Source organism: Acartia tonsa, chromosome 11 (assembly GCF_053477335.1).
Source record: "Acartia tonsa isolate MP-2025a chromosome 11, ASM5347733v1, whole genome shotgun sequence".
In the NCBI taxonomy this organism is placed as follows: domain Eukaryota; kingdom Metazoa; phylum Arthropoda; class Copepoda; order Calanoida; family Acartiidae; genus Acartia; species Acartia tonsa.
In genome coordinates, this window is record NC_137270.1 from 42,175,885 (window position 1) to 42,195,015 (window position 19,131).

Sequence of the window (19,131 nt, forward strand, 5' to 3'; positions counted from 1 at the left end):
AGAGAGAGAGAGAGAGAGAGAGAGAGAGAATGAGAGAGAGAGAAAGAGAATATATTGAGTTTGTGTAAAGGCAAATTCAATTTGAAAGTAGAGTTTCCAAAATTCTAAGCAGTTATGAGAAGTAACAGTAAAGTGAATAGATAATTCTTGCATCTTATTATATAAACAGTTTTCCGCAGATTATGAAATGAAAAATTACACGATTGACTTTAGGGCTAAAGATATATTTTTTGAAAATTCTCTACAAAACAATGTAATACATGATTTTTAATTTGGCGGGATGAGAAATAACAAAGTAGAGATAGACATTTATAGTGTGTATCATTGCACTAATATCCTAACAGAAAAATAACCCTTTGATTGCACAACCATTTTTAGTAGTACTAACTGTGCATGTTAATAATACGTTTCTTGGGCAAAGATTCGAACCGATCACCTACAGGACATCGAGCAAATGCGCTGTATGTTGTATAATTAATGAACATGGATTTGTACGTACATAAACATCCTATTTATGGAGAAGCTGTGCTACTAAACTATCAAATAAGGTTTGGTAACCATGATTGAAAATTTAAAATTATATTGCCAGCTCCCCATATATGAAAAGGCATGGATGGAAGGATAGGAAAATGAAATATAATTTCCAGAATGACTTTTCAGCTATACTGAAAAATAATGTATAGCATTGTATTACAGACAATTTTTCACGAATATCAAAATAAAATTTATAAAATTAGTTCTCTTTTAATTTCCATATTAATATTGAACTATGTCTGTCCGTCTGTCATAAAAAAATATGGCCTTAGATCTTGGTAACTGTTGTTCCGATTGGACTCTGCTTTTCAAGGAAAATGTCAATTTTTCCATCTTTATATTTTAAAATAAATTTTAGACCAGGGAGAGAGAGGCACATTGGTATGTTTATAACACTAGTCCCCAAAGTATTATAATAACGTTGGCTTGAAAACTTTGGAGACTTATCATGAATTTTGATTGGTTATGATAAATTCACTGAGTGAAAAAGTCTTTGATACTTCCCAGCGATTTATTGAAATATGTTTCGGTTGACATTGCACCCTCTTCAGTCTTGAGTTTAGTTGGATGTTAAAAGTACTACTTCATTAAATTGAGTGTCCAAAAGTTTCAACTAATTGAAATCTACATAAAGAATAATTTTGTGAATCATCATTAAGGATGGATGCTGCGCAAAATGGTACAAAAAAATTGACGTCATATGATAAAATAACCAATGAGAGGCGAGTATATATTTTACCATTGGTCAATTACAATGTATACTGGTCTCTCATTGGACAACTTTATAGTATGACGTCATCTTTTTTGTACCATTTTGCGCAGCATCTTGAGGATGTATATCAATTTAACGGCAATTGTCTTATCCCTTTAGATCCCTGATAGAAGACATATTTATACATGCAGTATGGTTTAGTAGGAAAATTAGTTCCATTTAAGTAGCGGAACAATAACAATATATTAGATCATGGAGTTGAATTTATTTGTAAAGCTTGTGGTCAAAATGTTTTGATGTATCTATCAGCCCATAACTTTCAATCTATATATCTATCTATGGCTTTATTCAAATTTGATCTATTTATGATTTTTTTCTATTTTTCTATCATATTCTTTCTATCTTTCTTTATCTAACAAACTATTTACCTAAATTTTAATATTTGCCTATAGTTATTTCTGGTATGTTTAAACATTGTAATAATATGAACAATATATTGAAAAATAAAGGCGCAACTTTTGATTTAGATGCGCAAATCTCCTAAAAATGCCGCTGTAACTTTTATTCTTCTTATTTTAGAATCATGGTACAGCTGTGTCGACCATATGGGGGAGGGTATAACCTGTTTATGTGATAACAACAGATTTTAAAGTAATGGCGCAACTTTGGATTTAAATGCGCAATCCTCCTAAAAATGCCGCAATAACCTTTATTCTTTTCAGAAACAAAAGGTCATCTGAGTTTAAAATAACCAATGAAAAATCTACTAAGTAATCAATATTTTAATTGATTGATTTATACTTAGGCAACCTTTTTGTCTTGTTAACCCAACTCATTATAATAATGGCACGTTTTGTATTTAGATGCGCAATCCTTCTAAAATGCCGCAATAACTTTCATTCTTTTTTTCAGAAACATGGTACAACTGTGTAGACCTTATGGGGAGGGTATAACCTGTTTATGTGATAACAAGAACAACATATTAAAATGTTTCCTAGAATCTGAAGATTTTTCAACACAGGTAATTTTTTTTGCATTGTAGCTACTCAATAAATGTTGTTGTCAGCTAGAGGTTAGTTGGTCGGTCAATCTGTAAGTCTTATTGTAAATCTAGACATGTTAGAATTGTCTTATCAAATTCAAACTTGCTGATTTATATAGTAGTAATGTATGATATAAAAATCGTAGAACTCTATAAGATTTACCATGTCCATATGTCCATTTCAAACATGTTGATTTTTTTTAAAAATATGTTATAAGTGAAGCATCTCTATAATTAACCCCTAAAATTTTAAGACTGTCCTTAAATAGTATACTGTTTATTATCAGTTTTGCAACAAATTTACTTACATTTTTTTCTCAATATTTTGCTTATTCAGTTTTGGCACTCTGCAAGTGTTTATGTTTGTTTGTTCACCCGTTTCAGAGCTTCACTTTTATGGATATTATCATCATTGTTAAAATACATATAAGCTTAGTAGAGCTAGAAAAATAATTCTTACAATTTTAAAATCATCTAATCAAGTTTGACTGATCTGTTACACTATGGAGTCCATTGAGTACAGTTACAAATGTTTATTGGTTCAGTTTTATTAGGTATGAGGTCATTTTAGAGTGCAAGGTTGCATTTCTTTATATTAATACTAGCGGCTTTGCCCCCTAGAACACTCTAATGTAAATTTTTAATGTAAGTTTGTAGGTGAGAGTTCATTTTTCGAGAGGGTGTAGATACTATCCCACAAAATAGTTGAAAACCTTCCCAGGACCTATGAGAAGTTACCCTGTAAAGGATAACCATATCGGTTTTGCGGTTAGCGAGATCCATCGTTACAGACAAAAAAAGCTTACTACTTTATATAATAGGATTAACGTTGCTTAGCCTTAAAGTTTCAGGAAATAATTTCTAGATTATTATTGTTTGCATGTTTTTAAACGAAAGGACAGTAGTCTTTTTTTCTTTTCTAAAAGGCATAAGGGCATCATTTTTCATGCAAACTATTCAATGTTTAAATTTAGAAACTCTTACGTAAGCTGTCTTCCTTTCGGTTCAAATATAATTTCTCAAATTTGTTTCACAAATAAAGAATAAAGAGATATCATATGTTTTAAACTTATTTTTACACTAAAAATTTAACCTTTTAAAATTCTAACATTCTATAAAATGATTTACATCGACTACATGTATTTTAATTGTAAGTGGTATTAGCTGACTTAATATCGATATGCTATCTTTTTAACATAATAACCATACACTTTTGTGACAGGGCAATCTTCCTAGTTAATACCTCATTGGGGCAGGATTCTCCTTAGATTTCTCCTTAGACAACCATCACTTTGATTTGACTGGATGTTCTAATTGCGCCAGTTAACATTGGCCAAGACATTCCTTCTACTCTAACTATTAATGTCCAGTGCCAGACATGGCAGAATTAGGTACGATTCTTGCGTCGCTAGTACCAAAACCCAACACATAAAATTACATGTCATTGTCCTTTCTTCTAATCCTTACAAAAAATGGATTCTTTAATATTTTTTTGATTAACATATCTTAATTTATCAACGTTTTTTTATCTGTATCTTTTCGATTTTGGCAGTTTTTTTTTATCAAATCGTATTATAGACAGCTTTCTGCGGATTTAATAATGAAAAATTATCAGATTAAACCCAGTTTTGAAGTCCCGGGCTAACAAAACTGGTATTAGTTTTATGATTTTGATTTGAATATTCGTGGGAAATTGTCTGTTAAATGAGTTTTCAGTATAGCTTAAAACCTGTTCAAGCATATTAATCGGCTTACTGGAAATATTTTTATATTTTATTTTCTTATCCATGGATTCCCTGTATGAAAATATTACTGAAGGTTCATGGCCAAGAGGGTTAATCTTACCTCCCAAATTTTATTTGATATTTTGTCAAATAAAATCTTTCTCTTCTGCCTTTTACACCAGGGAGGGAGTGGACAATGGGCTGTTAATTAAACTAGTCCACAAAGTTTTATAATAACGTTTTTTTGGTTTAAGAACTTTGGGGACTCTCTAATGAAAACTGATTGGTTTGTTCATAAAATTGAGTCTCCAAACGGTTTCACCACTAATTTTAATTTACAGAAGGTGTAATTTTGTGTGTCATTTTTGGAGATGAACATAAATTTATCGGCCATTGTCTTATCCCTTTAAATCCCTGCCTTTACACAGTTTGGGTTCTTGGGTGTACTTCTGTTTTCTTGTGTAGATCAGAGATCTAAAGGAATAAGACAATGGCCGATAATTTTATGTACATCTCTTATGATGATACAAAAATTACCCCCTTCTGTAGATTAAAATAAGTGGTTGAAAAGTTTGATTACTCAACATAATGAGCCAACCTATCAGAATTCAGAAGAGTCCCCAAAGTTGTTAAGCCATATAGCGATATTATAAAACTTTGGGGACTAGTGTAACAAATACCCGATTGTCCCCTCTCGCTCTGCCTTTACACAGTTTGAGTTCTGAGGCGTACTTTTGTTTACTTGTGTAAATACATATTAACCCTAAAAGATTGGGCTCTCAGCTAGACTTTAATAGATTCAATAGGGGAGGGGGTTTTCAATTTGGCCCTAATTTTTTGGTCAGTTCGTTTATCCAGTAGGAGGGGAGAAGATGAGTACAGGGAGTCGATAAGGGTATCCTTATTTTAACTAGCTGCAAGTATTACTTTATTAGAGTACATGAAAATATAGTGCAACATCCAAGTAATTATATATATTATCTATTTACATTAATTAAGCCTTAAGGTCCAATGGCAAAAATACATCTAATAAACATTTCACTAACCTCGTCTTCAAGGACGTCCAAGTTTGGGCAACACCCAGTGATCTTAAAGAATGAGACAATGGACAACAAACGGACGTATATCCTATATTAAATGATAAATTTTCTGAATTATAATTATTTTTTGAAAAGTTTGGACACTACTAGTTTGAAACCAACCAATCAAAATTAATGAAAAGTACCCAAATTTTTTGAGCAAATAGGATTATTTTGCTTTAAAACTTTGGGTACCAGTGTAATTTAAGGATCAATGTACCCCTGGTAATACCCTCCCAAAAGAAACTTTGGAGTAAGATAAATTTATCTTTCATGGTCGAATCCCTGAAAATAATGAAACTAGGCCTAAAATTTGTCTGGGTTACATTTCAAGAATTGACAGAATAATTTTCATCATATCACATAGTTAGACAGATAGATAGATGAATTTATAGATAGTTATTATAGAAAGATGGATAACTAGATAGATAGTTTTTGAGATAGATGGTTAGATAGATAGATAATATTTATTAAGGTTGATAGATAGGTACAGTGATTAATAGTTAAATAGATAGATATATGTATAGATAGTTAGTTAGTTGAATTGATAGATTGATAGATAGATGGATAGTTGGTTAGAAAGATAAATATATAGTTATTTAGTAAGACAGATGGTTAAATATATAGATTCAAAGATAGTTATTTAGATAGATAGATATAAATAGTTAGTTAGTTAGAGGGATGGGTAGATAGATAGATTGATAGCTTACTAAATAGATTGGTAGTTTGATATATCTATACAGTAATAAGATTTAAAAACATACAGATAGATAAATAGATTGAAAAATATATTGATGGATTTATTAATAGATGAAAAGTTATACAAATAGATGTATAGAATAGAATAGATTGATAAATGATAATGGATGAATTAATACATGTAGGGATAGATAGATACATAGGAAAATATTTAGACAAAAAACAGATTATTTTTTTATATATAAGAAAATATAAATCAGTAGCTAAAAAGAAAAACATATACCAATAAAAATATATAAATGGAAAAGAAAGAAAAAGAAAAAAAATATGAATATTTTTTGTAACAAGTTGATTTATTCCATAAGAAGGGCAGCTTTCACAAGAAATAAAAATGATATATTAGAAAGAGTATTTTTTTTAAATTCTTTAATAAATAATTCTTTTCGTTTGTCTTTTAGATTTACCATTGAGCTGATTGAGTTCTCCTTCTTGAGAAAGCTTCAGGTTTTTGGATGGTTTTGGGCTATTTTTCTGCCCTTCAAATATTTTCCCTTAAAGTGCCTTGATGAGCACATAAACACAACAATTTGTTTTGAAACAAAATTAAAAATTAAGGTGAGGTTATATTGAGTATAGGGTAGTCATTGAGTCAATCATCTCCGCAAGGGGTTAAGCATTGGGAAAAATGCTTTAATTTTGGGCTGGATTCAGTGTTTGACAGTCAATTTTTATGGAAAGCACCATAGTACACAATTAATCCTTAATTGACGGACTGCTGAACGGACGAAGAAACCATAATTATATAAAATCTTTGCTGGTAAAAATTGTATGGAAATTGGACCAATTATATTAACATAGCATTAACCTTTTATCTAAAATAACAGAAATGGGGCAATGGATATAAAATATACGTGGATATATTGACAGGGGAACATTTGTCGTCAAGTTAGGATGCTAATATGGTCATCATTTATTGGTCAGTTCGTTCATCCAGAGGGAAGAATAAAGAAAGTGTAAATGGATGTTGATGGTGGGTATTTTAGCCAGCTGTGAGTATCACTTTAATACATGGTGCAACATCCAAGTAATAATATATCCATTAATGGAGGTAGGAAACAGGGAACATGTGCTAATGGTAGAAATAATCAGGGATCTTAAGGGATAAGACAATAATAACATGAACACAGTAATAGTGTCTGACTGATTATGACGTAACAAAAAAAATTAGCCAATGAGAGGCCAATGGTAAAATTTACAGTGGCCTCTCATTGGCTAATTTTTTTTGTTACATTATAATCAGTCAGACACTATTACTGTGTTCTGATAACATTCCCAATGATGATAAATAAAATTAACCAAACTGTATGTAGATTAAAGCATTAAAAAGTTTTGACAACACTACTTTAGAACCAACCAATCAGAATTTAATAAAAGTACCCAAAGTTTTTGAGCCAACAAATAAGAAAACGTGGTTATAAAACTTGAGTTACCAGAGCTCGATCTTTAAATCGTTTATAGGTGATTTAAACCGGGGCGATTCATTTGGCGCACCATCAAATTATTAATATCAATCTTTAAATCGAATTTGCATGGGCGATTTGAATCGGGCAGTGGCGCGGGCCCGGCGCGGCAATGGCACTCACTGAGTGCCATTGCCGAACCAAATCGGGGTGATTTATTTAATAAATAAATATTTTTTTTTAATTACTTTAATATTTTATTGCAAAACTATCGTGAAAACATTTTTATAGTTATTTTTAAAATAAATTATATATTAATGTTTTATATAAAATACCATACGGACACGGCATTTTATATAAAATACCTTACTGACACTGCTTAAGTAATAAAGTTGTACTGGCGCGGATCGATATTTTAGTGAGTGCGCAGGCGATTTAACAACACCACGCCGAAAATCTTTTAAAAATCCATGTTTTATAGGCGCGCTGTGGCTTAACACCAACGCACCTACAGTTCACCTCTGAATCGCCCCGGTTTAAATCACCATAAAAACGATTTAAAGATCAAGCTCAGTGTAATTTAAAGTCCAATAAGCCCTCTTCTCTGGTCCAGAGTGGATGGTTTGTTCACCTTTATTTTTATTACATTGATTAATAAATGAAATTATAGTTATAAAATTTGAGAGTTAGTTAAAATGGTTTTTAGGTACTTAGTCTGAAAATAATTTGGAATTATTGATAAATAGATACATACTTAAGTTAACATGGATGACAACATCCATAAAAGCAAAGCACTAAAACGGTAGGACAAACGAACATTAACACTCGTATCTTAACTGAATAATAAGAATATAAATGTATTGGAGTCGAAGAAAAATTGAAGTAAATTTGTTGAAAAACTGCTTGATACAGAATAATGTTTATGGACATAATTACATTTTTATGACTTGATTATATTGTTGCTCCGCTTATAATATTGTAATTTGTTGTTCCAGAAATCAATACGACAAAAATCAGATTAAATGTTTAATAAGATCACATAAAAATTTGTTGTTAAAATCAACATATTTATAATGGACGTACGGACATTTTGGTAATGATTACAGAGTGGCTACGCTTTTCTAAATCGTAATTAACTACTACAGGAATCACCATGCAAAGTTTGAAATCAATAGGACAATCCTAACATGCCTAAATTAACTAAAAAAGCTGTCCTTCTGAGACGGACGGACCGACCCTAATTATAGAAAGCTTCGCTTTTAGATATATATTCCTACTAAAATTTAAAATGAATAGATAGATAGATATTTGTATGAAATTTAATTAACAACCAATTTTATAAAAGCGGACATATTTAATTGACACAATTTTTAAACCAATGGATATAATATACGTGGATATATATTAGCAGATGAAAATTTATTGCTAGTTTAGGTTACTAATGTTGACCTCATCTATTGGTCAGTTCGTTCATACAGTATGAAGGAAAGGAATGGGGTAAAGAGGGTGGTATCGTTTTTTTAGCCAGCTCTGAGTGTCACTTTAAGAAAGAACATGAAAACCTGGTGCAAGTTCCAAGTAATAATATATCCATTTTGAAAGCATAGCTTCTTATAATAAGGTTCAAATCTACTGTATAAATAAACTCTTATTTGTTGAAAACTCTCCAGATTTGAATTTATGGGTCTATTTAGGCTGTTTATTACACTAGTTACCAAAGTTTTTATAATCTCGTATTCTTATTCGTTATCTTAACAACTTTTATTAAATATTTATCAAACCACTAATAGTAATCTACAGAAGGGTTAATTACATACATATCAATTTATTGGTCACTAGCGGATTGAGGAGGGGGGAGTTGAATTGGATAACCCAATTTCTTATTTTAGATTTAAAAGAAAAAAAATTTAAAAGGGAGGTGGGTGATTTTTTTTGTGGGTGGGGGTTCCCTCTACAATTTTAATTCAATTAAAAAATAAATTGAATTTTTTTTTTGGGGGGGGGGGATTTTTTTCTAAGGGCGATTTCTCTTGGGATTGTGTTGGTACCCTCCCCCAATATAGTTATAAACCTTCCCGGGACCTATGAAAAGCAAACCTTTTAAGGAGAACCCGATTGGTTCAGCTGTTAGCGAGATCCTTCAGTACAAACAGACAGACATCCTTCTACTTTGTATTATAGATTGTCTGTTTTTTCTTAGGTTCGATATATCTTGATAGTACTGAGGTACCCTCCCCATAAATAGTTTAAAACCTTCCATGGACCTATATGAAGTTTTAAAGCAGAACTATATTGGTTCAGACGTTAGCTAACTTAGATTTGTTTCTTCAGACATGTAAACATCATGTTACTTTTATATAAGACTATACCTATATTTGAAACATTTGTAAAAAAAACAAGGATGACAACATCCATAAAAGCGAAGCTCTGAAACGGTAAAACAAACGGACATTAACACTTGTAAAATGTCAGAACTGAATAATCAGAATGCAAATGTATAAGAGTCAAAGCAAAATTGTAAGTAAATTTGTCAAAAAACTGCTTTAAACAGGATAATGATTATGGACATACTTACATTTTTAGGACTTGATTATATAGTTGCTTTGCTTATAATATTGTACTTTGTTGTCCCAGGTATCAGTATACCAAAAATCTGACCAATCGGATAATTAGGTCACATACAAATTTGTTGTTAAAAATGTAAAAAAATCAACATGTTTAAAATGGGCGTACGGACATTCTGGTAATGATTATAGAGTTGCTACGCTTTCTAAATCGTACCTAACTACTAAAGGAATCACCATGCAAAATTTGAAATTGATAGGACAATTCTAACATGTCTAAATTAACGAAAAAAGCTATCCGTGACGGACGGACGGATGGACCGACCCTAATTATAGAAAAGCTTCGCTTTTAAAAAGAGGAAAAATATTACCAGGAAAAACTTTTAGCAATGGCAAGTATTCAAAATTTTTGAATTGTTTGTATGTCTTATAAGATCTCTATAAACACTGTATGTTTATTATTGATTTTGTAAAGCCCATTAGAGAATTGCATGGGCTAAATATTAATTATTGTATATTTAGGAGTTAATAAAATTATTAATAGTCAATAACTGTAAACGTTATTCTATCCTTTTTGTCTGTTTATTAGTTCATCTGCCTGTCTTTCATTCAGTAACGCTAATGTGGAAACGTTTTTTTCTCGATTGCTTATGAATAAAGTCTGTTGTTTTGGTGTTGCTTTGGGTTTTAGACAGATGCTGTGAGAATTGGTGCAAAAAATATGACGTAACAAAAAAAATTAGCCAATGAGAGGCCGTTATTGACCAATGGCGGCAATGGTAGTGACCGCCATTGGTCAATAACGGCCTCTCATTGGCTAATTTTTTTTGTTACGTCATATTTTTTGCACCAATTCTCACAGCATCTTTTAGACATCTCCACTCTCATTGAAAAATACTCTGCATCTTTTAATTGCAGTGTAAAACGTCCATTAGCCTGATAGACAACGAACCTTTGTCTGTGCATGGTGTTTTGTGGCGCCTGTTTTAGGCCAAGGCATTCCTCCCTACTCTAACTGATAATGTAGCAAACGTGGCATAGCTGCAGTAGGAACCATTTTTAACGTCTTTAGTTATGTTGTGATGTTAAGCAGAGATTCGAACCTTTCACTTCCACGACAGTGAGTGGATGAGCTACATTTTGAGCCATGGTCGCGGGTTTTATTTTTAAGATATTTGTCTATTTCCTTGTACTGTTATAAACTTGGTAACAAAGTTACATGCATAGAAACTATCTAGGTAGAAAAAGTAAGTACTTAGATAGATAGATAGATATACAGGTAGATAGATAAAGAGATAGATTTGAAGATAGATATATAGCAACTTGGTAACAAAGTTACATGCATAGAAACTATCTAGGAAGAAAAAGTTAAGTACTTAGATAGATAGAAAAAAATATATGATTAAATTTAAAATATATATATATGATAACAAAATTAAAAGATATACATAAATGGAATGCTAGATTTTTTAGGCAATTTAAATTATAGATAGAAAAAAATTGGTGGATAAAAATAAAAGTAAAAAATAATGATTGCTTAGCTAAAATTAATTAGATAGACAGATGAATAAATAAATTTAAATATAGATAGATATCTAGAAAAAAAGATAAATAGATAGATAGACTCATAATTGGATAAAAAGATAAATAGTTAAATGTACATAAATAATAGATAGATACTTGGATAACCTGGATAGGAGCTAGTTAGTGCAGTAAGAAATAACTACAATATATTCTAATATTCTAGATAGGAAGATATTAAGATAGATAGATACTAAGATAACCTGCATAAAGCTAGTTAGTGCAGTAAGAAGTAACTACAATATATTCTGGTTAACTTTGTTCTCAACAGTCTTTTTCTCAAAATTAGCAGGAATATGGGAATGAGAAAATGAATCTAAAATGTATCTCCTTGGTCTCCTATAGAACTACTATAGTGCAACTTTACTCATTTTGGCTGATTTAAAGACTTTAGGGACTAAACTATATAATGCCACTGAATTTTGTATGATGGTAGCAGACCAAACTCAATAGTTAGATATAGAAGCAGATTTTTAGTTAGATATTTAGATATATTCTGGTTAACTTTGTTCACAACATTTTTTTTCAAAATAAGCAGGAATATGGGGATGGAACATTGCATCTATAACTTATTTCCTTGGACTATGGGTACTAGAACTAGTGCAACTTTTATTATCTTGGCTTATTGAAAGACTTTGGGGACTAGTGCTTATAATGCTGCTAAATTTGTTATAAATGTAGCAGACCAAACTCAATAGTTAGGAAAATAAACATATTTAAACCTGCATAAAAGCTAGTTAATGCAATATGAAGTAACTTTCTTATTTTGACTAATTCTAAAGACTTTGGCGAATAGCTTACATAATGCTGCTGAATTTGTTACGATAGTAGTTAGATACATAAACAGATTTTTAAAAATTAAATGATTAAGTTAGGTGTGTATATTTAGATGGATAAATACACATTGGTTAACTTTGTTCAAAACAGTTCTTTTTCTCAAAATAAGCAGGAATATGGGGAGTTTACTATGAATCTAAAACTTATCTCCTTGGACTTTGGGTACTAGAACTAGTGCAACTTTTATATTTTGTTTAATTCTAAAGACGTTTGGGACTAGTAGTCATAATACTTCTGAATTTGTTACGATGTTATCAGACCAAATTCATTAGTTAGATACATAAACAAATTTAAATGTTAGATATTTAGTTTATTTAGATAGTTAAATAAATATTGGTTAACTTTGTTCAAAACATTTCTTTTTCTCAAAATAAGCAGAAATAAGGGGATGGAAATATGAATCTAAAACTTATTTCCTTGACTCTGGGTACTAGAACTACTATAGTGCAACTTTTCTCATTTTGGCTGTTCTTAAAGATTTTGGGGACTAAACTATATAATGCCACTGAATTTGTTACGATGGTAGCAGACCAAACTCCATAGTTAGATATAGAAGCAGATTTTTTAGTTAGATATTTAGATATATTCTGGTTAACTTTGTTCACAACATTTTTTCTCAAAATAAGCAGGAATATGGGGATGGAACATTGCATCTATAATTTATTTCCTTGGACTATGGGTACTAAAACTAGTGCAACTTTTATTATCTTGGCTTATTTGAAAGACTTTGGGGACTAGTGCTTATAATGCTGCTAAATTTGTTATGATTGTAGCAGACCAAACTCAATAGTTAGGAACATTAACATATTTAAACCTGCATAAAAGCTAGTTAGTGCAATAAGAAGTAACTTTCTTATTTTGACTAATTCTAAAGACTTTGGCGAATAGCTTACATAATGCTGCTGAATTTGTTACGATAGTAGTTAGATACATATACAGATTTTTTACAAAATTAAATGATTAAGTTAGGTGTGTATATTTAGATGGATAAATACATATTGGTTAACTTTGTTCAAAACAGTTCTTTTTCTCAAAATAAGCAGGAATATGGGGATTTTACTATGAATCTAAAACTTATCTCCTTGGACTTTGGGTACTATAACTAGTGCAACTTTTCATATTTTGTCTAATTCTAAAGACGTTTGGGACTAGTAGTCATAATACCTCTAAATTTGTTACGATGTTATCAGACCAAATTCATTAGTTAGATACATAAACAAATTTAAATGTTAGATATTTAGTTTATTTAGATAGTTAAATAAATATTGGTTAACTTTGCTCAAAACAGTTCTTTTTCTTAAAATAAGAAGGAATATGGGGATGTCACTAAGAATCTAAATTTATTTCCTTGGACTTTTGGTACTAGATCTAGTGCAACTTTTATAGAGAATTTGGGGACTAGCCCAAATAACGCCACTGAATTTGTTACAATATATATTTAGATAAATATAATCTGGTTAACTTTGGTTACAACAGTTCTTTCAGTCAAGTTTAGAGATATGGCAGTGGAAGAAAGAATTTATTTTACTGGGGAGAGAGTGTACATTAGTCCCCAAAGTTTTATATAAACGTTTTATCATTTGTTGGCTTTGGGTACTTTTATCTTGATTTTTGGTTCCTTAAGTTAAATGCCCAAATGTTTAAACCACTAATTGTTATATAAAAAAGTGGCGATTTTTTGTATTATCATTAGGAATGTACAACAATTTATTGGCCATTGTCTTATTACTTTACATTCGTTGTGAGGGAAGGCAGGGTTCTTAAAACAAAATATGCATCTTTAAAACCGAGTACAATGGTGATACAGGTATAAAAATTCTTTAGATAATATAGCCAAAATTTTAAAACAGTTTTGGAGATCTTAACAGACACAAAAAGATACACAAACAGCCTGAGGAGTTGGACATTGATTTTTAATTCTTTACTAGTCTCCAAAGTTGTATTGTTCGTATTTTTTACCAACAACACTTGGAACTTTTATTAAAATTTAATTACATTTAGTTTCCAACCACTAATTTTTGGCTGTTATTGTACCTTCTGTACATATATATGTATACAACTATTTATGGCCATTGTCTTATCCCTTTAGATCCCTGTAATAATTTACCACTAATGAAAGAAATATTTTTGTTATTCGTGCATTGAAAAGGTCCTAATAATAATAATGATAATAAGGAGCTACATTGATAATCCATATAATAACAAAGCATACATTAATTCATTCATACTCCGGGATCTAAAGAGATAAGACAATTACCGATATATTAATGGTTATCCCTTATGATGATACACAAAATTACTCCTTCTGTAGATTAAAATTAGTGGTTGAACAAGTTTGAACACTCAACTTGGTGAGCCAACCATCAAAATTCACCCGCAAAGTTGTTGAGCCAAACAAAAAGAAGCTATTTTTGTTATCTATCTTTAAGAGCAACAAAAAATCGCATTTTTTTCCATAGCGTTACGGATTTGTTGATCGACTGAAGGACAGACAAAGTGAGTTATAGAGTATCTAAGACTTTAAAAGCATATACCTAATCACTGATTTATTTACCTGGGCCTTCTAAATCATTTGTTTTCTTTACTTTCCTCATAAAACTGTTTATAATAGTAAAAAGTAAAATGACGAGTATAGTTACAATTAACCCTTAACGGTCGGGGGGGGGAGGGGTCGTTTAACGTCCCCCCTTCCTGTTTTTTCTATCTCATTTTCTGTGTATGAAAGATAGAGGGCTATAGCTGAGTGACTTTTTAAATATGGGTGTGACACATAACTAAGAGTTGGAATTTTTGAATATCTCCATCCTGAAGGACACAGGATGCCAGCAAACATAGCAGGGTCAACAAGGTAAAAAGCAACAATATTTTGACAACCATTTGAAATTTAAGTAAAAAGGACCTAAAAACATACGTTGTTAAATAAAAGGGTGAAGGAAGCGAAAATTTACTTTGCCTCACTTATAGTCGGACATTGATTATAAAACAGGGGACATGAAATTTTTTTTTAGCGCTCTAGCTTTAATAGGAGCTTAGATAATAGGGGGGGGGGGGGTTAAGGTGCTGTTAAGGGTTAATAATTATAATATTAAAATGTTTATCAGACACTTTACTAAAGTCAAACTGATCCTAATTGTTGATGTTAGTATACTAATGGAAGTAGAATGTGAGTGGATATTGTTACAGAGGAAAAATTGTAGTATATTTAACTTTCTAACATAAAACAGGAAAATCGCTTAACCCTTACAGATCGGGCCCCAATTCCCACCTTATCACATCGGGGGGGCTTCTAATAGACCACACCCCCCCCCCACTATCTCGGCTCCTGTTACATATAAAGACTTTGACTTTGACCGGACATCACGACCGACACAGACAAGATATCCTAATAAAATCAACTCTTGCCGACGTATAATTACTAAACTTAAAAAGTCATGAAGTCACAGCTCTCCATCTTACCTACAAAAAAATGAGATTAAAAAAACTAGTAAAACTGTAAGAGTTAATGGTCAGTTTGTTCATCAAGTAGGATAGTGTAAACGGGTGGGATAAGGTGTATCATTATTTAACCCTTAACGGTCGGGGGGGGGGGGCGTTGAACGCCCCCCCATCCGGTTTTTTCTATCTCATTTTCTGTGTGTGAAAGATAAAGAGCACAAACTGCTTGACTTTTTAAGTATGGGTATGCCACATAACTGAGAGTTGGAATTTTTTGAAAATCTCCATCCTGGCGGGCACAGGATGCCAGCAAACCTGGCAGGGTCATCCAGGTAAAGAGCAAAAATATTTTTTTGACTTAAACAAAGCATTGTATCTTACCAAATTACTAAAATATCCTTTAGTAGTACATCCTCATCTTAAATACAGGTGTTCAAGTCAATTTCAGGTTCCAGGTATGATCCTGCAGGTCCTGATCCTCCAGGTCTCCAGAAATCTTTAAAAGGCTCCTGTGGCCGCAATTTTTGACTTAGAGACTTCAAATTTTAAACTTAAGCTTTTCTTACATGTCTAGATAATATATTAAAATTTCATAAAAATCCGCCGCCGTTTTCCCGCCGACCGCCGACTGCGGCGGCTGGCAGCTGCCAAGTACAGCTGCGGCCGCTGAAATTTATGTTTGATATTTCAAATGTAAAATTTACATGAAAATAAACATTTTCGGCAAAAAATTGTTCTTCTAGCTTCAAAAATAAAAAAATTACAGCCGTTTGAAATTTTTAAGTAAAAAAGGACCTAAAAACAAAGGTTGTTAAATAAAAGGGTGAAGGAAGCGAAAATTGACTTAGACTTATAATAGGTCGGAAATTCATCATAACACAGGGGACATGCACAAAAAATTTTAGCCCTCTAGCTCTAATAGGAACTGAGATAATAAGGGGGGGCGTTAAACGCCCCCCCCCCCCCCCCCCCGACTGATTAAGGTGCGGCAAGGGGCCCGACTGTTAAGGGTTAAGCCTGTTGCGAGTTTCTCATAGAGAACATGAAAATCTGGTGTAACATTCAAGTAATAATAAATCCATTGTATTTATAAAGTGATATTTTATTTCAGAAAGAAGAAAACGGAGTGGGTGTGGACAAGAATTGTTTTGCTACTGGTGACTACAGAACAGAAATTGTACTGACACTAACCCTAGCGGGCACTCTAGTACTAGTTTTTATATGGTAAGCATTGTATTTACGATTTGTTTTTCGTTTTTTTAATTTAAATGTCGTCTTTACACATTAAATGTTGTCTTTGCAAAATAAAAGTCGTCTAATACATTAAATGTCGTTTTTATACTAATGCATTTAATCTTTATACAATGAATATCATTTTTACACATTAAATTTCGTCTTAGCAAACTGACCTTAGTCTCGATTGTTTAATATAATAATGTCAGTAGTTTTTTATTGCATATCTTTTTTAATAAGAGTTAATTTAGGCAAGGTATAGGGCTGGCCTTTAGGTAAAGATAAGATAAACAATGTGTATATTATAAATATTTTTTTTTAAACAAAGCTTTTCTTTGATTAGGGTCAATCCGTCCAACCGTGACGTAGCCCAATCTGCCATACTTTTGATTCCTGTGACGTCATAAAAATGAGGGATTATCCAACTCTTTTTAGGAACTTTCTTTCCCACTTCTCCTCTAATCTTATGAAATAATTAAAAATTTACCATTTAGGAGGGAGTATTTACCCCCCCCCCAAAAAAATAAAAAAAATACCTAACAAAAAAAATTTGGTCTTTTTACTCCCCCTTAAAATAGTTTACCCCCCAGCAAATAAAAAGCTTCGACGCCCCTGATGTTGATTCATATAACGGCAACAACTGCTTTTTATATGAAATAATAATCATATTTATCTAATTTTTGGAATGGTGTTTTTTTGTTTGTCCTTCTTATTTTAAAGCTTCACTTTAATAGATGTTGTCAATGACAATGTCATCCTTGTTACTTTTTTTCTCTTTTACTTTTTGTGACCCCCTGACCATAAATACCTTAGTTTATAATTTGTGTAAAAACATGATGGATTTTATATTTAATGGGAGATGAAGGAAATAGTTCTGCAACATAGATAGATAGATAAATAGATAAAATAATAGATTATAGATAAATGGATAAGTTAATAGATAGATAGATAAATAAATTTGTATTATAGATAGATAGATATGTTTCTATTTTAACAAGGATGATAACATCCATAAAAGCGAAGCACTGAAACGGTAGGACAAACGGACATTAACACTTGTATAGTGTTAGAACTTAATTATCATAATATAAATTTATTAGAGTCAAAGCAAAATTGTAAGTAAATTTGTTGTCAAACTGCTTGATACAGGATAATTTTTACGGACATACTTACATTTTTAGGACTTGATTATAGAGTTGCTTCGCTTATTACATTATACTTTGTTGTCCCAGGAATCAATATACCAGAAATCAGATCAATCCGATGATTTGATCACATAAAAATTTGTTGTTAAAAAAGTAAAAAAATCAACATGTTTAAAATGGACGTACGGACATTTTGGTAATGATTATAGAGTTGCTACGCTTTCTCAATCGTACCTAACTACTAAAGGAATCACCATGCAAAATTTGAAATCGATAGGACAATTTTAACATACCTAAATTAACGGAAAAAAGCTATCCGTTACGGACGTACGGACGGACGGACGTACGGACGGACCGACGCTAATTATAGAAAAGCTTCGCTTTTAAAAAGTAGTATACTAGTATATGTATTTTTGACTGCAGCTTAAAATTTCAATAACTACTGATGAAAAGGTTATATTATAGAGAAGCTTTATATAGGTCCCTAGGTGGTTTTAATGCTTTTTCAAGCTTTAAATTAAAGTTTTTTGATAGTTTTAGGCCATTATTCTGCCCTTACAATACAAATTGGAAACCTCTAGGAGAAAATAATTTCAATTCCTTTTATAAAAAAACAGGATATCTATTCCTGTGTCTGTCTGTTTTTTTTATTAAGGGCTTTAAAAAGGTCCAGGAAAGGTTTATTGCTATTTTAGGGAAGGGTATCACACTCTCTCAAGAAAAATCGCCCTTCTCCGAAATATTATTTTAATTCTTCTTATTAAAACTACCCCCTTCCCCCTCTCCTCAAAGCCCCTACAGACTTCTAGAGGCGTAACCAATATCCTTTAACAAAGTATTAAATGCAAAAAAATAAAATAAAAGTACAAAGTTATAGTACATTCTTTTAACAAATAACATGGGAAGACAGACGAATATAGTTAGTTGTATAGAACACAATTATATATCATTAATTTAGGCACGTTAGACTTGTTCTTTATATTTCAAACTCCCCATGGTCATTCCTCTAACAGTTTGTCTAATTTTTAGTCAGCTATGGTTAGCTTCTATGGATGAAGTCATTGTATCCTAATATAAAACATTTAT

The 19,131-nt window shown here is 31.5% G+C and overlaps 2 protein-coding genes across 2 annotated transcripts in view; both read left to right on the plus strand.

Annotated features, from left to right (window-relative positions):
• Positions 1 to 1,986, plus strand: part of LOC145331289 (hemocytin-like) — a 7,007-nt gene extending 5,021 nt beyond the window's left edge. Inside the window, exon 7 of the mRNA XM_080175907.1 lies at positions 1,969 to 1,986. Within this exon, the coding sequence (XP_080032033.1) occupies positions 1,969 to 1,986 (18 nt within the window). The remainder of the gene's footprint in view (positions 1 to 1,968) is intronic.
• Positions 1,987 to 2,151: 165 nt separating this feature from the next.
• The window catches only part of LOC145331290 (uncharacterized), a 40,680-nt gene continuing 23,700 nt past the window's right edge, over positions 2,152 to 19,131 (plus strand). The window contains exons 1-2 of the mRNA XM_080175908.1: positions 2,152 to 2,267; positions 16,779 to 16,891. Coding sequence (XP_080032034.1) covers positions 2,163 to 2,267; positions 16,779 to 16,891 — 218 coding nt within the window. The 5' untranslated portion in view covers positions 2,152 to 2,162. The remainder of the gene's footprint in view (positions 2,268 to 16,778; positions 16,892 to 19,131) is intronic.